The sequence below is a fragment of the Ochlerotatus camptorhynchus genome, unplaced genomic scaffold (genome assembly GCF_037179485.1).
Source record: "Ochlerotatus camptorhynchus isolate MF236.1 unplaced genomic scaffold, CSIRO-AGI_Acam_v1.1 ptg000482l, whole genome shotgun sequence".
In the NCBI taxonomy this organism is placed as follows: domain Eukaryota; kingdom Metazoa; phylum Arthropoda; class Insecta; order Diptera; family Culicidae; genus Ochlerotatus; species Ochlerotatus camptorhynchus.
In genome coordinates, this window is record NW_027040967.1 from 600,598 (window position 1) to 623,781 (window position 23,184).

Genomic DNA, 23,184 nt, shown 5'->3' on the forward strand with positions numbered 1-23,184 from the left:
CTATAAAATTGACCGACAGTATTGATAATAAATTTTTACCTTCACAGCAACGCAATTTCAAACAACGTATCATATCACTGTTGAAGCGATTCAAAGTTCCTGACGAACTGGAAGGAGATGTACAGGAACGAGGTCAATCGTTGAGGGGAAAACGAGATTTGGATGCCCTGTTCCAAGAGCTAGAATCTTTGTCCTGTGGCGAGGGCGATGATTCCGGTCAGGATATGGACAGTGTATCAATCGGCTCTACACCAAAGCCATCTTTAAGGCCATTTTTCGAAAATCCAAAACCTACTTTGCAACATCAGCAGTCAGCAGCTCAGCTGAGTTCTCTACAGAAAAGCACTAGAGGTAACTAGCGGTTGATCAAATTCGAACGCATTTGTTTTTCGCTAATATCGATCATTGAATTGTTGGTTAGATAGAATTATTTTTTCGTTGCAGAGTGCAAAACAAACTCTTTGAGTGTCAATTAAAGTGTCTGTCTGTGTGAGGTTAACTTACACGGACTAAAAGCATGATTTTGTAATTCTGTTGGTGTGTAAGGAAAGCAATCAAAGTCTAGTTTGTGACGTCGAAGTGAAAACTTCACAAAAATATGTGTTGTTCTTTTCATTCATTGTACAAATCTATGCCAACATTCCAATAGGGCGAAAGCAATGACTTTAATCACCGATTTCTCGCAATTTAAATTCACTCCTGCTAGCAAACTATACCGTGACCTGTCCTAATTCTGCACAGCATCTAATACCGTGAGTTGTCAATAAACTTGAATATTTTGCGATGTAGAGGAAATGGCTCTAATGTTGACCTATGGATCTAATATTGGACCCATCGCTAAAAAGCTGCTATTTATCAATTTTATCTAGATGAACGCGTCATAGGGACGGTACTATGAGATATTTTTGGTCACTATTGAAAATTTAGTCGATTGCTGAATTTATGTATGGGCCCAAATTAGGGGCATTTAGGCCGATATTACATCCATTTCCCCTATATTGACATTAAAAAAAAATAGCGTAAACTTAAGCATATCGAGTCATCTTTACTAATCCATAACAAATTTGACAACTGGTTACACCCACGTACAAAACAAAATATTTATAAAATAAAACCCACGGATTTAGAGCACCGCCGTACATTTAAATTCCTAAAACCGTGGCTTGATTGCAGCAGCAAAATGGATTAATAAAATGAATGTTTTACATTTTGAATCAATTGAACGAAGTTCTGGCATCGGTAGAAACAAATGATCTATTCATTTCTTTAATAAAAAAAAAATAACATAAATCACTGCAAATTCATTTTTCGTAAACTGATTTAATCTTGAAACGTTCTTAACCCCACGGTAATAGGGTATGTCGCGGTACTGGTAGAGGAAACATTCCTCTTCTAATTAATTTGCATGTGCGAGCTTTTATTCACGTGAGAAATCGACGGCTAAAGTTATATTCTACAAAAACAGTTTCACCCTTTTGAAATGTTGATGAAGAAATTAACTTTATCCAAAATAACACCGAAGAAAGAGGGCTCATATTTTCGGTTTTTGTTTATTATCCTTCTTACAAAGAACAGTATAGATTAGATTAGATTAGAATTATTATTAGATTAGAAAACCGACTTTTGATCCAAGTATCATATACCATTCGACTCAGCTCCACGAGATCAGAGCACTTCTGTTTGTTTTTTTTTATGGTATGGGTGAACTTTTAAAAAGCCGTAGGGTATTGCTTTCGTGTGCTTAAATGCAGCAATCCTGCCTGCACATATATGCATACAGGACGGGACGGGACTACACCAAATAAATTACTTCAGGAGGGCTGTGCTTATGCACCACTCTTTAGCTCAGCTAGCCGGCGTTGCGCCTGGTTTTCTTCAATTGCGGATCAGCACTCACTTTCCGGAGGAAATCTTCGTACGTCGTTCCGCCCTTACTTCGCTCCCGACGACGGTTATTCTTGGATTTCTTCTGCCCCCAGCGTGGATTTTGGGGTCCCTTCGGCGTCTCCTGTGCTTCAGCTGTTGCCTTCCCCTTGGCAGTTTTAGCAGTCTCAACTCTCGTCATCAGCGTATTCTGTTCCCGTTCGGCAGATTTGATACCCATCACTAATACCTTATGATCAAGGACATTGTGGATTGTGGACATTGTTCTTATCCTTCATGAACTAGTATAGTACGATGACCTTCGTCATGTTGGTCCTCCCAGGCTGCAGTCCTTCTTGGGGTGTGCTACTGCTGGATTTCGGTGTGAACATCTGGCTCAGCACAAGACCTAGCTCTCCTTGAGGCTTACTACTGCTGGAACTCACTGTGGCCACCACTTTCAACACTGGTGTTCTGTGTAACATCCCACTCCTTGTGAACACGTCCGTTCTTTCGTTTTCACTGTCTGGTGTCTTGCCGTTCTCTGAGACCGCTATCTCCACTTGTTATATGTAGTCGCCTATCGTGATCCCATGGTTATCTATGTAAGTAGGGAGGCCACGCTAGGGTTAACACGGTGCTTTATGGGGGCCATGTTCAGAGCCAGGTTGGTGTAAGTCAGGAATGTACGTCTGAACCTACTACCCAACTTTGTGTCACCTTTTTACTTAGGGAGCGTATACGTCCTGTCATCCCTGTAGCATGGTATCCGATTCATTGTGCCGTGTCCATTATTTCATGTCGTGTTCAGTTTGCCGTAATTAGGCGTTGATGTTAATGTACCGGTTGGTACTCCTGCGAGTTAACGAAGCATTTCCTCTATCGCCGTGCTATGGTTACCGCGCCTGTGTTCGCGTCGCACTCTCTCACTTTGCTATTGTCGGAAGCACAACATTGCCCAGGCTATACCGGGGGAAGGTGTGAGGTAGGAACTTAGGAACTTAGCTTGATCGGAACGGCGGAATGACATAACATAAATTTACATGTATCATCCTCCGCGTGTGTTACAAACATTCTTTGAAACAATTTTATCGTTTCCTTCCACCGTTCCGATCAAGCTATGTTGCAGACAGAGTTTGTCATGATAATCGTCGCAAGATTTGTGTCTATATTGTTGCTTGCTCTCTGTGGTTTGATTCCCTGTCTTCCTCTCGCCTTAGCGTTTCGTCTTGTTGGTTCATTCGCGAAGGCGAACACGTTCTGTTATGCTGAAAATGATGTTTTGTTATCATTCACAAAATGTAACGGTTTAGTAAAACAATTTTAAATGTGCATACGATTATACGATTTTATAAAATTGATTATCTGTTCCATGAACAGGTTGAACGTGCAGTTTATAACAACATACGAAATAAAATGTCGTTGGCATTAACTCTAGGTATTCGTAAGCATTTTCAATTATCAAGAATCGCCTTACATAATTTGAATGAATTAATCGCCTTACATTATTTTTATACAGTGCCTTATTATTTTGTTACATAGATCAATGAATCATTCACAGGTCACGCATTTACCTTTTCAACATGCCGTTCTAAGAAAAGCTCAAACTAATACAATATGCATTCTTCGTATATGGATGGAGTGCCACAGTTGGAAAATGGTGAGCGAGTATATCAATAGTAGAAGCAAATTGTTTGCTGCTAGATTTGGTATCCGTATATTTATTTCGTATTGGGTGTACTAGAAATTATAAGCACAGTTTCAACACGCCGCCATTTCTATCCCGATGACGTTTTGTAGCTGATCGTCGAAGTGTGTTGTTGTTTACTTATTGGTCAACAATTACTATGTGTGCCGAAAGGTCTTTTTTTCCCAATCAAAGCGCCAAATGGTGCACTATTTCCAATCTGCCATTTAGGAATTTGAAGAAAACTGGAGAAAGTAAGTATCGGAGCAGTCTGACCTGCTATTTGGAAGTGTGGTGAAGAGTGTACATTGCAGGACACACTGAAATCTGGTTGTTAACCTAGTTGGATGCGCAGCCAAGCTTAACCTGGACCGGATGCGCACCGAAGCTTTCGCCAATAAGAAGGCTGTCTCTATTCGAGGTTTGACTAAAAACTGGGTACATTGACGAGTAACGTTCAACGTGCCAAGCCCCTAAAAATGACCTAAAGACGTTCAAAACGCAGAAGAAACCAAAACAAAGTCAAAACAGGCCATATCCGAAAAACATAAGTAATATGGAGCATTTCCAGGTCGAATAGCAAAAAAAAATAACTTCTGACTCGACCGATTTACATTTACGAAACTTCGCATAATTGTTTGTTATGGTCAATCATTGACATTTGAGTAAAAATTCGAACGTTTTGAATCGTGCAAAATAAAAATCAAAATTGTGTAGTCGATACTTTTCAATAAATCATAACATCACTTCCAATTAATTATATGATTTGAGTAGTAGCTATACTGAAAATCCGAGAGATGTCGTCCCTTCAATGGTAGGATAATCATTTTTGCTGTATGGAGAATATCAGAAAACCACGATTTGTGACTAAACATGCTTTCACAGAAAGAAACAAATAAACGAGTGTTTACCTTATCACCATAGTAATGTACTCGTGCAATTTTTGTGCATCTAAAACTGCCCATAAAGACAATAATGAATAAAAACTGAAAATTTTCATGCATTTCCAAATGGTTTCCTCCCATTCCTATACATTCGAAAGTGACTGGCCCTTTGGATGTGGATGATGTCAAAAACAACATCACATGATTAATTGAAATGATGTCTGAGATACTGTTTTGGATTTCTTTTCCTCAAAATGGCTTAATTTTTTTTTTTACCATTATTATTATTAGGAATTAGTATATCCTAAAAATTTGTCTCAGACGTCATTTCGATTTTTTTTTCTTGATTTGTTTTCCGTCGATCTTGTTTTCCGTGCTGAGCACCAATGCTACCGACGACAGGAAGGCAGTTTCCACACCTAGACCTTACCTATCGACCCATCAACTCATGAACCGGGGACCAACGACTTTACTTCCCGTGATCAGAAGGCGTGATCAGAGATGTTATGCCTCAGAACATCCCTGTGGCGCCAACTGGGATTGAAGCCAGGTTTTTTGGGATGAGATACAATCACGCTTACTACTACACCACTGTCATTTCGATTGAAAGTGACGTTTTAGAGTTATGATTTGTGAAAAAAAAAACGAATACGCTATTTTAAATTTGTTTGCAAGATTCAAAATGGCAGAATTGACCATAACACAATTATGCAAAATTTCATGCAAATCGGAGAAGATCGCGTCAGTTCGATTTGTCATTTGGCGATATAACGTTGGGTGGAAAATCCGCAAGTGTATCCGAACTATCGAAATCTTTTGAGGCCTGGTTAATGAATATCTACAAAACACTTGTTCATCTCAGCAAATTCAATCGAAATTATATTGTACACATATGGTCCAACCATAAAAATAGAACCTGTACTGAAGCAGTTCAAATAATAAGTCTGGTCCTTGGCGTACGATTAACGGAATCGCGGATTTTTTCATCTAATTCTAATTACTTTGTGGCACACCCTATATTATGCTTTTAAGAGGATTTCTAAGTAAAGTATCGAACATTATGATAGATATAGATATAAATCGGTTAGCTAACTCATTGGTAAATCGCAGGTTTTCCGTTTTTGTCAACTACAACTCGCAGCAGTTTTCACTTTGTAACTCCATTGAACATCATTCCATGAGTCGATGTTGTTTAATTTGTCAATGTCGACCAATAAATTATTCTTCTAGAAGGTGTTTTCATAGATTTATTGTTCCACATCTCGATGTTTCTATGTCGGTAGTCTATTCGATTTCGATTCATGAAGTTTTCACTGTTTAGTCCTTGGTCATTCTAGAAGTTGAAACGGATTGGATTGTTATTAATGTTCTATAAGCCTCCCTATATTTAGTATTTAAATTTACAAACGATCATTTGCATCATAAGATGTTCGTTACATACCGTATAGATTATAATTCTGCACAGCGCCTAATTCCGCGTTTTTTGCAGTAAGGGCTTCTGGGGTAAAATGCACCCCGAGGCATTTTTTTCCTTGATTTGTTTTCCGTACTGAGAACCAATGCTACCGCCGCCAGGAAGGCAGCTCCCACACCTGGACACCTAACCTATCGGCCCATCAACTTATGCACCAGAGATTTTATGCCTCAGAAAATCACGGCGGTGCCGACTGGAATTGAACCCGGGTCCTTTGGAATGAGAGGCAGTCACGCTTACCACTACACCATCGGCGCCGCTTCTCGATGTAATATAAAAAGCATTTAAAATATAGTTGAAGATGCTAATTTCAAATAACAGACTGTAGTGGTAATTTTTATACGATAGATGGAGTAGATGAAAGCATAGAGTTGATAGTTCCGGTAGAGTACGGCAGTGTGAAGATTGCATATAGGGTTACGGTATGTAATGTGGGTCTAGTCCTTTCATTCGGCCTATCACGCAAATAAATAATTAATTAAGGAATATTACACAAAAAATAAGGAAAATATTGATCACTGATGGTTGATAAATGTGTACCACACACAAATCAATTTATATCACAACATTTCAATACATTTTCAGCTCTCGTAAGTAATAAAACTGGTTGAGAATATCACAATGTTCGGAGTTTTTAGCCGCCATGACTTATAAGGTTAAGATGGGAAGGTTTTTTTTTTTTTTGTTTATTAATTTATTTGATAAGGCTCAACCGAATTAACTTAACAGAGCCGAGGATTCTTGGTCACTATACAATACATCTTAAATATATAGTCAAAAGGTACAACACAATAAACACTTTATCTTCCGCTATCCAAAAAGCCTCCTCCATCAGAACTGGAGCCGCTTCCAGTAGTTTCATTGTATGGCAAATTGTTGTACGCCAACGAGGGTCAGAGCGCGTCCATTGCAGCAATGGACGCAAAACGTGGTCAGCACTCACACACTCATCACGAAACGGTTGCTTTCCAAAGTCGACGACGCATCGACCGAAAGAACTGCTGATGAAGAACAATGAGGAGGACCACACAATGGTTGCTGCCGAGAAAACAGACGATCGCGTAGCACACATCGAGAGTGGTCTGCTTTTGTCGACAGCCGAGTGAACACTGAAGATGGGAAGGTTGACTGACGATCATCAAATGGCCTGATTATGGCATTTATTGATTGGAATTACCTGATAATACACACTAGACGTAAAACTTACAGTTGCTGTTTGAATATTTTATGTTTATTTTAATTGTTTAACAACGTTTTCACAAGTAAAACATGGACCCAACTTTAGGGACACATTTCTTTTCTATGTTCCTAACTATGGCCCATGAAATTCATTTGACAGCATATAGCAATAAGAGTAACGTCAACAATGTTGTTTTGCATTTGGATGATAAGGAACGAACAGGAAGGGAGATTTTTTCTGCCAAACCTGTATAATGAACATCACAATGTTCTGATTTAGATATTCTGCGGTCAAAAGACGATAAGCGAAATTTTTAATTTTTAATTTTTAAATTGAGTGATTTAATGTAGTTTTCGTAAAATTTTCTCTAAGAAATGTTTTGAGGAATGAAGAGCATTAAGTTAACAGTGATAGTGATAAAAAAAAATACATCAGAAAACGTTACCAAGAGCGTTTTTTTGAGGATCAAACAAGATAGGACGAAGTTGCATCCATAAATAGACCCAATTTGGGGACAATAGACCCATATTACATACATTTCCCTCGTGAGTTATTGTCTTAAAAAAAGTAAGTTTTTCAACTTTTCGTGGTTTCTGATAGCAAACGACATGATAAGCATATCTAAGCATACCATTTAGCAGTAGAATATCGTTTGCAGGTAAATTCATTGATGAGTTATGATTAAAAACGTAATCGATGGCTGCATATTAGACCGAGGTTAGGGACGTATACCCTAGATATTAGAATAGCGAGCTAGGACAACTTTCATCACACCACCCCTCACCATCCCTCTCCAAATGGGGAGTTTGGTAAAGAGAGATGAAAAAACCGATTTGTACCTTCCTTAAAAGTTGTCCTAGCTCGCTATCTACTCTCTATATGCAATTTTCACAATGCCGTAATCTAAACGGAACTATCAATTCTATACTTTCATCTACTCCATCTATCGTATAAAAATAACCACTACAGTCTGTTATTTGAAATTAGCATCTTCAACTATGTAAATCGTTGACTTCACGTAGAAGTAATACTAAAACATATAGTCAAAGTATTTAAAATATGTTTTTACTACTTTTTCGAGAATCTGTGAATCAGCATTGTTAGTTAAGTGTCTCAACTAGCAATGCTGCTAGATCCGCGGAAATGTTTTGTAAATGTATTTAAAATCGGCAGAAAGTCATTGGTGCGAAGGGGTGCATTTTCTCCATGCCCCCTTAATATATTGCGATTTTAGCTGAATTTATATATGTTTCCAATACAGCAGTGTATACGTTAAATATGTTCAACGCAATCAATGTTATACCTATAAAATGTATAATTATTTTGGAAATTTATGGCGCAGTATTATGGCATTTTACGGTATAAAATTATCCTGGATTCGGCCACGTTTGGGATCCTTGTTAAGTGCAGTTCTTTCGGTCGATGGGTCGTCGACTTTGAAAATCAACCGTTTCGTGATAAGTGTGTGAGTGAAGACCACGATTTGCGTCCATTTTTGCAGTAGACGTGCTATGCCTCCCTTTGGCGATGTTACCATACCTTGAAACCACGGGAAGTGAATCCCGTTCTGATGGACAAAGCTTTTTAGAAAGCTGAAGATAAAATGTGTTTTGTATTATACCTAATGACCATAGCTTTAGGATGTATTGTATAGTGAACAAAAAATCTCGGCACTGTAAAGTTTATTCGATTGTGCCTAATAAAATAAAGTAATTATAAAAAAATACCTAAGTATCTCACTTGACTTTAATTTTTTTATGAAAATTAACATGCGCTGCTATTATATCGAACAGCACTGTATATTAGCAAATCCACGACAACAGGTAAAATTTGAAATTCGTTTATTTTTTTTCACTATTTTGCGTGGATTTATACATATGATTGAAATACTACCCATAATCGCGTAAATATTTAATATGCATCGGAAGTCTAGCAGTGATATGGGTGTAATGAGCGATTATGAATAGAATAGTAGGGAACGGTATGGCAAGATGGGTCAGTTCTTCTTCTTTTTCTAGGTTTTTACGCTTCTGTAGCGAGCGTTTTTCCGGCTCTCAACTTAATGTTCTACATGCACAAACCAGTTTCAATTCAAAATATTTTCAGTATAAAAAGACTTTTTCAAAATCATTTAAAACTCATAAAACTGCCATTTTTTTAACATGGATATATATAAATCTGATCAGAAATGACGAGTGTTATGTTAGTTTTAGCATTTTGCAGTATGAGACGTTGGGTGTTTGAGAGTTAATTGAGAGTTTTCTATTCCAACCATTGCATGAATGTGTCTAATGTGTGGAAAGCACAACGATACTACTCAAGGAATTCGAGAATATTAATAAATAATTGGTAATATACTTGCTAGTACATTTATTAATTTATTTGTTTGTCAATATGAACAGGTTCACCGCAACCTCAATAATGGTAATAAATTTTTATACCAGCATTGGTGTTACAATGAGCCTGATTTTTGTTAATACCGTGCATGTTGTAGTTGCTACTCCGTTACTGATCAGAACCAGTGAAATTGCACAGAGAACCACATAGATGGAGCTTGAGATTAGATTTCAATATACATGTTCACTGATTCATTCTATTTATACCGTTGGAGGATAGTTGTGTTAGTGGGACGGGTTATTTCTAGATCAGATTCACTGTGGTAAGTGATGCAATCAGTGAAAGCAGCAAACTGTTATTTTTTTTTTAATCTAGTAGGGATAGCATAAGATATAGTGAAAAATTGCAAGGAAAGGGGACTGGCCTGCGATTGAAGTCCCGACCATCTGGGGGCTACATTCAGCCTGTTTGTTGACCTATCTTGCCCTACTTAACATTAAGTAATTATTGCAATCATCAGGAAAGAATGAAAAAAAGGTTTGGCAAAAACGGAAAAATCGCCACAAATCTTAATACATATAATCAAAAATTGCAACCAAGCTAATGATATTATACTTTGTTGAACGTGAAACTACATTTATATACATAGATAATGTTGCATGGCTTGTTATGTTTGTTTCCTCTTCATTTTCTTTCGTTTTTACAGATTATATGCCAGAAAAGAAAACCATTTTAGAGAAGCGTGACTCACTCGCCGAAAAGAAAAGCAATTCCGTAACAGTTGCCAATAATCTAAATAACAGTATGAACATCAACAATATCAGTAATAACAATCATACTAGCAATTACAGTAACAGTTTGAGTAACAACCAAGGTTTGTAGCTTCATTTTTACAACATTTTTTTTTATAATTTCTGTCACTGTCTACTGTTTCCTTAACTTCGACTTAGTATGTTTTCCTCTGGATCATGTACCCACCTATCATTAAATAGATAGTCTGTGATATTTTCTTCTTGTTTCGATCTGTAGCTTCCTCTTCCATCGTTAAATACCCCAACATTTCAATTCAATTCATGATTGATTTCTTTACAAAAAAAACAAATCATTTATCTCATTTTACCATCAGACCGCTCTGGCGACTGGAAAAACGACAGTTCCGGTAATGAAGGTGGTGCCGGAAATACTGATCCGGAAGCACTGTCATCGGATCCCCAGAACACCGGTAGTCCACCGAAGGAGAAGGAGCCAACAACTGTGGAGAAGAAAAATCGTCTATTTCGCACCAGTAGTAGCACTCCCAACAGTGCCAAAAAGCAGAAGCAGTCTCTTAGCTTTTCATCCGGTGATCAACCGAAAACATCTCTCGAAACCTGTCTTTCGCCAACGAATGTAGAACCCCGCAAGTCACTCCTGGAACAACTATCACGTATTTTCACTACCGAGGAATCGCAACTGCCAGATGTGGTTACAATCATTGGACCACCGGAAGCCAGCAGCAGTTCCTCGCTTACACCACGACTAGTGTCACTCATATCATCCACCTTTCGACCGACATTCTCTCCAAACAACACGGCTGAGGTGAAAGCAATCACACAAGCACTGATGAACAAAATTCAGAAATAGTAAGATTGATTGCCGCATTTTTCAAGTGGTAGGTAGACTGATGAATTTATGTATTTTTTTGCAGCTGCAACTCGACAGCTAAACCACCAACAACTGTGAAAGTACTGTTGGTAGGTGGTGACTGGCTGCAGGGTGCCGTGCTGCGTCATTATGTTGAGCTTTTGGGAATTCGTCCCCCGGATTGGGTAAACCATATCAGATTCTATATTGTCCCTATAGGTAAGGATTTTTATATATATTCATTTCATAGTACAATAAAAAATAACTCGTTAAGTGCAGACAGAGACCGTTAAAGTTAATTTCACTTTATTTGATATTTAATTGACAGCACGTAGATTCTATATTGAAGCGGTTTGTTTTCGGAGTAGCACTAACGTGATGATTTTTTTTTTGAGTGTAGTGGTTTAAAATATTGTTATATTTCATACATTTCATCCTAACAAACTTATCTATTTATTTCAAACAATTATTTCCAGGTTCTTGCGGAGTAGCACGGTATCTTAGTGTGATTGACTCAAGCTATTCGAATATGTTTGGAACGGAAAACTGGCAACAGATCTGTGACCGAGCAGCGAACCTAGAGAGCGCACAATCGAAAATCGAATCAGCCGAGATAATTAGCCGAATACAGCGATACTTGCATTCTAGTGGACCCTGTACACAAGTTCCTATCGCAGAAGCAATGGTTAACTATCGGGACGAGGATTCATGCCAAATATTTGTTCCGTTCATAAGTGTATGTACAATTTGTGATTCTTGCCCAACAAAATTGCATTACTGTATCATGCTTTAATCTATAGGATGTCAGGATAGGATGCCTGGAGGCACCACAACTTTCGTTAGATTTGGAAGAAACCATGACACTTAGTTCACAGCCAAGCTCGGATCGAGTGCTATCAAGCTCACCGCCACAAAGTGGACGAGCCTCACCTCCAGCACCACTTACACCAGCTTCAATTGTGCAGCATCAATCGAGTAGTAGTGGTGGTCCACAGGAATCTTTGGAACTACAGGTGGATTACTGGCCACTGGGTCGACCTATTTTGGATGCAAAGGATAAATCTTTAAGCAAGGGTCAAGATCCATCAGGCAAAAACAGTATTAAGAGCACCTTCAGACATTTGCAGGTATTGATATATTTTAAAGTTGGGGCAAACTGAACAATGCATTGGTTGTTATTTTTAGATTTCAAGAGGATAATATTGATTGTTTTTTTTCAGGTTTGGAGATTGCCACTTGCTCCTATAAATGGCGAGTATACGAACGGCTTAACACTGAGCTATGCTACCAAGGAGAAGAAGCAAAAGAGCGGTAAATGCTCAAAAATAAATCGAGTTGGATATCTTTAGTAAACTAATTACTTTCTAGTTATGCGACTTGGCAAGAAAAAAGAAAAAGATCGCGATGCTGAAAAAGAACAGTGTGTCGAAGGCGTCGCTAGGCTAATCTGTTCGCCGAAACAGTCCCATCCAGTTCCTTTGCGAGGTAAAGACCATTTCAAGCCCTCATGGATTATTATTAAGTTCATATTTTTTTCAGTGTACATCGACGGCACCGAGTGGACCGGGGTAAAGTTCTTCCAGCTTTCATCCCAATGGCAGACACATATCAAAAATTTCCCAATCGCTTTGGTCGGAGCTCCGTTGGCTCCGGCCGAAATGTTAACCTAGTCAGCTTCATCATCCACTGCAATGAAGGTTGTAGCTAGATCTACCACGATGGCACCAGGTCCCGCCGTTGTGACAGCTCTATCACCACCAGCGTCGCAGGGATTATCATCCACTACCGTATCGCAATCTTCGACTATTGGTAAGTCTGGTAAAATTCGCTGCTCCTCTACTACGTTCGCCATCACGGGGGCTGCTAATAATAGTAATAATGTTAGTAATACTGGTAGCAAAATGTCTGTCACTTCTCGGGCTTCTCTAAGCAGTTCCTCCCGAATTTTGAGACCCCGCAGTTGGGCTGCGGCTAGCCGATCTCGCTGCGACTAAATAGAATTGTTTAGTGCAAGCACTACTACTTAGTATCAACAAAATTGAATGTTTTGTGTAACGTTACGCTACCGTAAGGCTGTTTAGTAGAAAAAATTTGAAGTCAATTTACAATGGGTACGCTCAAAAATGTGCGACTACTTTAGAATGGCGCCTAGCTAGCGAGCAACGTTATGTATTTTGTTTCCTACCTACTTTGGCTTGTAATTTGGTTGTTTCAGAAAGGGTAATACAAGCATTTATTTCGCCATTATAATAGTTTTCAATTGAAATATAATTGTTTGATCAGCTTTACGCTTGTTGTCTATTATACATTGGTAGTTTATTTATTAAAATTCCAAAATGTCAACGTTTTCAAAGCATGTTTTGGTCATGACTATAGTATATCTGATGCTACTATAATAAAAAAAAATAGTTGAATCACCGTGATACAAGTTACTCAAATTCGGGAACAAACGGGAATATCAATATTATATGCAGTATTTTTCCTCTGTATTGTTATTTATTTTTATGCACTATTTTAACCTATTAAAGCAGGTTTACAGAGCTTGGTGCTCAACGAAAATGAAATTATTCTGAGCTCGTATGGTGGATCATATCTGTTATTGAACCTTAACCACCCTAACATCATAACATACTGCCTGGTTTAAGTTAGGGAGGTAAATTTATAAAAATGATTACAAAAGTGCCCGACACCAAACCCCTTTTTTTTAATTTTGCACAACTAGGGGTGCTCTCGCAATTCATTGGATGATTACACAAGTCGCGTTAATTCCATATTTTTTTAAAATTTCTATAATTTTGTATTATTTTTTATGGAAATTTCTCTGGACATGTAATTTTCTCCTGATTTTACAAAACGAATCTAAGAGACGTGTTACAGGTGAAAGTCACCTTAAGTTTAACGCAAAAACGAAGCGTTGATTTTTAGCAGTGTGGAAACAGTTTCATTTACATTTTTTCCCTGTTATTTTTTTCGTAATGCTATGTATCTATGATGAGATATGAATATTCCTCTGACTTCATATTACCACAATTCGATTGCACCATTGGACAGATATGCGACAACCAGCATTGAACAGAAGTGATAAAAGAAAAACCTTTACTGCCCATAATCAAGTCAGTCCCATCTGTAAAAAACTATAATAGGAAAGCCATCATGACCAAAACTGCCTTGCATGCTGAACAGCGTCATCATTTACCCTTTCTGGAATACTCGCCTAAAAGTTTGTTAGACATTCGCATATTGATACGAGCGTGGCTGAGATTGTTTCGATTTGTGAGAACATAAATTCTTTCAATTGTGATATAAATAAAAACAAGTAGAGAAAGTGAGACATTAGATTCATGGCCTCAGCTGCTAATCTTTCAACATTGTGAAAGCTAGTCTCTCATATTTAGCAAGTGTTACGAAAATTAAACGAATACTAAACAGAAATCAATTTGACTGATAGTGTTTTGAGCACGCACTGGAAGGTTAGCTAAGCCTACTTGAAAACAATAAATAAATAATGACATAGAAGTATTTAACCATTGTGAATTCGCCAGGGTATTAACCTGGGAGGGAGATCCAGACTCGAATATGTCACGATCTGTCATCGGCCATGCCAAACAGTTTGGTAATGCTTTCCCTACAAGAATATAGATAGCGGTATTGATATCTTGCGTTATTCAATGGAACATCGTTTTTTAGTTTAATTCATTGAACAAATCATATGAAAGATACCATTTATCGATGTTTTTGTCAATATCTTTGGTGGCATAATAAAATGCAAATCAGAAAAGTCAAACAATCACTAACGCGTAAAGAAAATCAACAAAGGCTAGCTATGAAATGAGTTTCGTATGTGCTATCTGTGTCTCCCTCCCAGGTATTAACTATTCGTGTTGTATTGCAGGAAAATGAAGTTAATGTTGTTCCCACAAATGTGTATATACTTATCATATCCTGTTTCTACCTTACCAGTGCTCCTGATCTATCAATCATGCAATTAACGCTAGGAATAATTCCTAGCGGAATACTTATCCATTGTTCAACAAAGCATCACAGCATTAGTTACATAATCAATACTGGTATAAAATACAAGCAATGAGTCAATTGTTTTTCTCCTTGCAAGAAAATGTAACTAATACACACATCTAACGAGTACTACTACACTGCTGTGTCCTCTAGCCCATATAATATCTTACATGTAGGAACGATTCGTATGCTCATTATCTAAGGCAATTGATAGAATTACATGAAAATCATTTCAAATCGCCATAAATAGTAGTATTAAGATTCATCAAAAGCATACACAACACAGTAAACGAAAGCATGTTTAGACATATGATGTAGGTTACTATGAAGTCGTCAAACAGCAATGCATATAAAAATATGGATATAGAAAATAAATGTGATTTTTTTGTTATTTACAAAACAAGTAAGCAATCAATTTACTTCGAGTAGGAATGAAAGAACAGTAGGGGGAAGGGGCATAATTAATACCTTAAGAAATGTTCACATTTTCAGGTAACTTAATGTAATAAAATTTGAAATTATTGGCTTCTATACTTCAATATAATCCTTTTCGTTTATGACCTGATGATTACAATTGTGAAATTAGTTGATTTGGACCTTAAAAGATGCAGTTTTGGTTGTCTAGGGTAGCATATTTTAGAGTTACGGGACGAGTTAAGCATCCCTAGGGAGCATAATGAGCATATCTATAAAAACGGGTAGTGAAGGTATTTTTTAATATTAAAGTGCTCTTATGATTAGAAAACAATTAATTGCCCTATATGGAAGGAAGCATCGTTTTATTTTTCACTACAAAAAAGATAAAGATTTAATACTTATGAATTTCATGACGGGCAAGCAATACCACTACATTAATCGAAGAAACACTGGTTACAGTAACCCTTTCCACCATTGGAGTAGCTTGGAACAACTGCCGCAGGTCCACAACAACTGTTTGCAAGGTGGATCTTGCTACAAATGTTCGCTATTTTCACCTCGTCATTATAAGCTCATTCCACCCCGTCTAAAAAAAATATATTCTTAAATCATTGTAATTAAAAATATTTAAAATATGAAATCCGAAGAACTTCGAGATTAGGGCGTAATTGCTTTTGTAAACAAACACTTCATTTGACGATTTCTCGCGAATCTCATTAATCTCAGAACTAACAACACAATGAGGTAGAGGAATGGCTCTTCTATCATTAAGTATAGATTGTTCACGAAGTTGTCCTTTAATTCGCCAGAAATCGGCGATTGACGTGTTTGTTTACAAAAGCAATTACGCCCAAATCCCAAAGTTCGCCGGATATACTGTTCGCCGCAGGTTTGCTGATCCGATGTCTGAAAAATAGCTAAATATTTTTTACCATAAACTAAATCCTACCAAACAATTATCAGCACAAATCGTTAAAGCATGATTTAGTAGTGGTGAAATATTATAATATTTCGTAGCCACACGAAGAACTGAAAATAATTAAAGTTAACAACTGACGAATTGATTTTAATTTTTCCTCTCCGAATTCCATGACACTTCGCATAATTATTCACTAGAAGCTAGTTTTTTTTTAATGGCGTATTCGATATTTTACAATAAATCATATTACGAAAACGGCTCATCCATTGTAGGAAACTGGATTGCCTGTCTTTTAAAAAAATACCGTATGGTGCCCGTTCACCGCTTTACCTCCATTCACTGCTCATTTTGTCAAAATTTGTTGAAAAAGTTCCCATGATAAGCCGTTGAAAAAGTTCCCATGATAACCGATTTATTCACTCGTTTAAGATGCTTGCTGATCATATTTAGCCATCGGCACTTTTATTTCACTGTTTATAGTATAAAAAGTTGGAGGGTGGTGTACATGACACAACCGCATTTTTGACGTAGGACTACGAAATTTTTGTTCGATTTTCTAGTTTGTTGCTTCGGATATTGTTTTGGAATTAAGAGAATTTCATAACTCAACTCTTTTGTAGAAAGTTGTGGTGGCCCTGAAAAGTGCCGATTGTTTTTGGGTGGTTTTGTATAACCAGTTGATGGTTGATGAAGTGCCTTCCGAGATTGATGTTGTCCTCGGAGTGTTAGGCCTTGGGCAATATGGAGGCCCTGCAATACGGTCGAGAACATGACACGATGTTGGATTAATGATTCACCTTAGGCATGGTGGATGGCATCGATGATACAGCAGTAAATAATCAAGATGCTCTTTGATTATGATGTCTGTGTTTGGGAAACAATCAAAAAATGAAATTTTGATTGCCTTTCTTTTTGAACACGCCGGTAAAGTACACAGACTCCTCCCATCATGAGTAGTTTGCTATCAATTAGTGACACTGGCTCCTCTCCTTTTGTACTCACTGTAATCTGTAGTTATTTACGGTTCGGACGTTTTCGAAGATGTCGCGCAGCAGGAAAATGCATACGATGAGAATTTCTCAGTTGATGAAAGTGAAACGGAAAAAAAATTAATGCACCGATAAGACATATGAACATAATTTATTTCCCGAACAAATTATTTGATTTTTGAATCATTTTGATGTATTTAGTGACAATTGGGTTCTTAAATTTTGAAAAATTTATCGGTTTTTATGTATCATCTGAAAAAGCTCCGTTTTCTGAGCACAGCAATATTTGTTCGAACCCCCACACTTTCATCTCGATTTTTAAATCAAGATTTAAAGCAAAATAATAACTTCACTGTTTGAAACTGACAGCTCGCTCCCATACAAAGTGACACCGAGGGGCGCTAATAAGGTGATTTTTGCAAATGTAATCGTTCTTATTTAAAATAGTTACAGTGTACCAAAATTGATGAAATGATGATTTTAATGCAGATTACGAATATGAATTTCCTCAATACCCTTAAAGAACCCAATTGAATGGGTGAATTATGGGTTACGCTATATATATTATATTCTAACTCTTTACTGAAATGAACTTGGTGGCCCTGAAAAGGGCCGTTTTGTTACGTTGGTGATAAGTTTTAACCTCCGAAACCGTTGATGACATCCATGGCCGGTTTTGCGCTTGGCGTGTTTAGTGTAGGTGACGCATCACTTGGTAGCCCTGAAAATGCATTGGTGATAAGTTTTCACCTCCGAAACCGTACAGAAAACGTCCCTGTCGCTTCAGAGCATAGACGACATCCATCGCCGTGACGGTTTTGTGCTTGGCGTGTTCAGTATAGGTGACGGCATCACGCATATTTTCAGCACATTTCGGGTTTCCTCGAAGATCAGCCGGAGACGCTTGACATAACTACGTCGAGCCAGACGACGAATGGCGACCTTCCGATGACGCTTGGTGCCTCCTTTACCGAGCAGTTAACACTTGTTTCTCGTTGAACGGGTGAATCGAAACTGAGCCTAAAGCACAGATAGCAACCTGTTATATAGACAACCAGCTCTGCCGGTACCATATTTTCTCGCTTCCAATTGGCTATATAATAATGCTTTTGTCATTATAAAGTCAATAGTTTCGCTATGCTTATTATAAGTTGCCATAATCTGATTGAAAGGTCCGAATTTGGCACAGTTTTTTTTTTACGATTATAGCTTGTAATAAAAATATTTAGATTTCGTAGTTGCCTGGGGGTTGTACAAATTAAATCCAAATTTGACATAGTTTGTACGAGTGTAGCTTATAATAAAAATATTTCGATGTCGTAGTTGCAACCATCCGGGAAAAATTAAATTTGTGTGTTATTGAATCAATGCGATGCGAAACGATATCATTTACAAATGCTAATTCGCGGCGCTCTTTTAATGTTTGGAATCACAAAAAACTGTCTACGTAGTTGATGAAAAAGCCCCTATATTGTTCTCTACTCTTGAATTGTAATTCTCATATGCTGACGATATTTTTGCCTCAAGTGCTCTGCAAATTTCAACGTATTTTTCTAAATTTTGTGAAGTTTTAAACTTTTTATACGAGTTGTGTGCTTTTTGCTTCCTGTTTTTAATATTTCTGATTTCTTGTGTATACCACACAGGATATTTGGTGCTGTTCACTATTCTCTTTAGTCTTTTAGGAACGAATACTTCAATGATATTGTATAAGTTAGCATAAAATATGTCAACAGCCTTGTCCATGTCGTTTTCATCTTTTAAAAGGTTTTGTCAATTTATGTTATTCAGTCTGCTGGAAATTCAGGAACAATTGCATTTTTAAAATCATAATGGTGACCGATGCGAGTCTGTAAACACTGAGTATTCAATAGCCGTATGGAATTTTTCATTCTTCCATAATGGAACTGCTGCATCTACAATACAAACATCTTCTGTACAATTAGTAAACATAAAATCCAAATAGGAATTGAGCTGGTTACGAACATGGTTAATTTGATGAAGTCCTAAGTGGCTGCTTTTTTTTTAAAGATGAATTGCAAAGTATCGTTTTCACCTACAATTGGTAACAGCAGAGAATCATTATCACTATCCTGTATAAAATTAACAGTATTGTGGTTAAAATCTCCATAAATATGAATTTTGGTTCTTGGATCTTCTCTTTGAGAAGCTGGTTTTTTTGGAAAAGTGTGGAGGAAAGTAGACAGAAGCGAAAAGATGTTCTTCACCGTTTATTAAAATTTTAACCCACACATCTTCAAATTCTTTATGTTTTTCACTAGCAATTTGTTCAGCTTGAAATGTAACATTCACAGCAAAAAGTACACCACCACCTGATTTTTTACCTGATAATGATAAATCGCGGTCACATCGAAACACACTAAATTTACTATCAAATACATCTTCGCAATTAATACTGTCAGACCAACTAGTTTCTGTTCCAATTATTATATCATATATGCAGCCGCTTATTTTATTTTGAATATCATTTATTTCATACGCACTACGCGTACGGTTAAAAATTTGGCAAAAGACTGTAGTTTCACTTAAAAAAAGAGCTACTAAACTAGCGACATGGTCACTTACGTCGTGCTGGTCAGGGGGTGAAGTTGCTGCATACTGTCCGAAATCCCTCAAGTTATGTGAGATGCCATGATCCTCGAGCTCAGCTGTGTTGTCATATTCTACCTCAGGTGAGTGCGTCAGTTGCGCCGAAAACACGCATGTCTACATGTGCACGAGGTAGAGGAAGAATTCCCCGGAGCCATGCCATGTGAATTCGGAAGACCGCTTCCTGGGTTATAAACCCGTACCCTTTCCCTTTTTTCAAACTGCATCGTAGGTTGATAATTAACCGGTGGTCTGTTGAAGACATTTTTTGCTGCTGAAAGAAGTTCTCGATCAGGTGGAAGAAAACGGGGGTTACCATGATTTCTGATGTGGAACTGATAGGAAGTGGTGTTTTTGTTATTGCTGTTAATGTTATCCTGGTCGTTATGTCGAATGATGCTCCGGTGGCCAAAAATGTTACTGTGATTGGTACTGTAACCGTTATCGTAATTCATGTTTTGATGATTACGAGGATTTAAACTGTTGCTGTGTATGTTGTTCCTTGCGTTAGAATAATTTCGTGCTATATTTTGTTTTCTTTGCCTTCTAGCTTTTTCAGCATGTTTTTGTTGATTTAGCCGTCGTAATTTGCGCGCGTCGTAATCTGACCAGTCTGCCTTCCAGATCCTCCTCGTACCCAAAAGACGCCACCCTGAGTCATCAACGTTTTGCTCATTGTTTAACTCTTCCAGTAAACTGGGGAGGGGTCAGGTGATGGTGATATCACTTCGTATCGAGAGTCAGGCGTATTAAGTGTGACACAGTTAATTTGGGTTTCGATGTTGCCCTCCGATAACGATTTCCGCTCTTCTAATACAATACTTAACCCTAATATAGGGTTTTGTTGCATTGCAACAGTAGAGCACAGGTCAGAAGTTATATTGCTGATATTGTTCAGCTAGCTCGTTCTTGAGATATTTTAGGTCTTCAGAAATTCCTGAAGTCATTGTTTGCGTTGAATTTGAATTTTTTTTTCTTTTGAAGCTTTCATCGCTATGTCAAGTAGCGAGGTAATGTGGTTTTTAATAGCACTAACGTTGTCAGTAGAACTATTGCTTCCAGTTGCCGTCAGCTGTTTTTTTTTTTATATCGACGAGTAAAGCATCGAACAAAACAAAATTAAAAAAAAAACACAAAACGGCACCCGGATGCAAAAAAATAAAAAAAATAAAACGAAATTTAAACGCACGCGGATAGGAGCGACTGAAAAACGCGTCCAGACTGATTGACAATTGACGACCGATGCATGTTATTAAAAAAAAAATGGCAGCACTGCGAAGGCATACAAGTGGGATGGAAAGAAATAAAGAGGCTGAATTTATAAAGAGACGATGTTCGGTTCCGAACGTTTAATGGATGTATTAATTTTCCCTACAATCCCCTACATAAACGATTTGCACTGTTGTGAAGCGAAGCAGACTCCTCCCAGTATCGTCAGTTCCACGCAAGAACAAGAAGTCTACTTTACACAGCGGTACGAATACAGAGAAGAATGTATTAAAGCAAACCATTTCGCGCGAAGCGCATCACTATTATTGTAACTGCCAACGAGAAACATCAAATAAATTAATATTTCAACCATCACCAAACGAGCATAATTTCATCCTCATGTCCATTGCCACTGGAGCACACGATCGCTGCTGTTGGTAATCGCTCCCATACAGTCCACATTCTAGCAGTTGCCTGGAGCCAACAGGAAGGTCAATAGAGTCCTGTCCGATCGATCCGATTCACAACTGGACCCTGAGTTATCTTCTCAGGTGTCTGTGAGCAGATTCCACCCTGTATATAAAAAAAAAAACAACTGGACCCCACCCGTGGTAATCTAGTGTGAACACCGGTTCAACTTGCATACCGGACACCCTATTGCCTTTATCCCCGACGCTGTAGGTTGGGAATTTGTTGTTTTGCCAAGTTGGATCGTCCTAGCTGAATTTCGCCCCGGTTCCGTTTACATGTGCAACGCACAGACGACATGTCAAGATTGGAACAATCGATTGTCTGTCAAAGTCATAGGAAAAGTCATTCCAATCGAGCAGAAGACCTGTCAAATGGATGGTTATAAGTCGCCTCTTTATAAATTCAGGCTCTTTAGAAAGAAAAGATTGCAAAATGTCCTGAAGTTAAAATCTTGATGTTCTATAGGTTCAATGTGGTTTGATACGCACGATCCCGACTAATTCAACACATCATCCGAGCTTTGTAAAGCTTCATGATTATATATACGCATATACGTAACAATGATATAATTAATGCTCTCCAAACTATTCTGGAACTAAGATCTTGAAGTTCTACAGACTCAATATAATTTCTTAAAAACTGTTATTAATCCCTATTTGCATGGACGTGATGAACTAGCCTACGGCTAAAAATCACGGTAATAAAGGGGAAAAAACCTATTTGCATGTTGTCCAGAAGCTTTCTTGAGTTTCATGGACTCATAAAGATTTATAGGGCGTTCAAGACTTAATTGAGCCTGGAAATCTTCAAAATCTTAACTCCAGAAATTTGGAGAGCATTGAATATCTTTTTTTTTTTTTTTTTAACTCTTTATTTGTTCCAAATTTAAAATAAATTACATTTCATTTTAACCTAGGTGCTCCAGTTACTGCAGTAACGTACCAGCCTTAATTGTTATGATATATATCTAAGTGTTTTTACATTGTTCATGTCTTGGCAATTCAGTATTTTAAACAGGTTTTTTAACCTGCATGTCAGTATAACAATTATACGTTAAAACTAAAAAACTAAAACTAAATCTTATCTAAGTATAAAGGGAATTAATCGTTGCAATTGAGGATTGCAACGATTTTTGCCTGAAATTATTAATTATTTTGTTGGACATTTGTGCTAAAGTCTCAACATTCGAAATTCTATGTACTTCGGTTGTACTGTACCAGGGAGGCAACTTCAAAATCATTTTGAGAATTTTGTTCTGAATCCTTTGAAGTGCTTTTTTCCTGGTAGTGCAGCAACTAGACCATATTGGCACAGCGTAAAGAATGGCCGGTCTAAAAACTTGTTTAAATATTAGAAGTTTATTCGTCAGCCAAAGTTTGGATTTCCTGTTTATAAGAGGATACAAACATTTTGTTACATTTGGCTTGAATGCCCTCAATGTGATCTTTAAAAGTTAATTTTTGGTCAAGTATTAATCCAAGATATTTCACTTGGTTTGACCAGGAAA

General features: G+C 37.5%; 1 protein-coding gene across 3 annotated transcripts in view; it reads left to right on the top strand.

Annotated features, from left to right (window-relative positions):
- The window catches only part of KrT95D (phosphofurin acidic cluster sorting protein KrT95D), a 101,324-nt gene extending 86,046 nt beyond the window's left edge, over window positions 1–15,278 (top strand). Inside the window, exons 3-12 of one of the 3 annotated variants that reach the window (XR_010518629.1) lie at window positions 48–351; window positions 10,132–10,299; window positions 10,552–11,047; window positions 11,113–11,267; window positions 11,525–11,784; window positions 11,849–12,175; window positions 12,269–12,359; window positions 12,417–12,533; window positions 12,588–14,591; window positions 14,914–15,278. Coding sequence is in view for 2 of the 3 variants with exons in the window: in XM_065235412.1 (XP_065091484.1) it covers window positions 48–351; window positions 10,132–10,299; window positions 10,552–11,047; window positions 11,113–11,267; window positions 11,525–11,784; window positions 11,849–12,175; window positions 12,269–12,359; window positions 12,417–12,533; window positions 12,588–12,718 (2,049 nt within the window). In the remaining variant the exon portion in view is untranslated. Of the gene's footprint in view, window positions 1–47; window positions 352–10,131; window positions 10,300–10,551; window positions 11,048–11,112; window positions 11,268–11,524; window positions 11,785–11,848; window positions 12,176–12,268; window positions 12,360–12,416; window positions 12,534–12,587 lie in introns of all 3 variants that reach the window. The other 2 variants (XM_065235412.1, XM_065235413.1) reach the window with 2 other exon arrangements.
- Window positions 15,279–23,184: the final 7,906 nt, after the last annotated feature.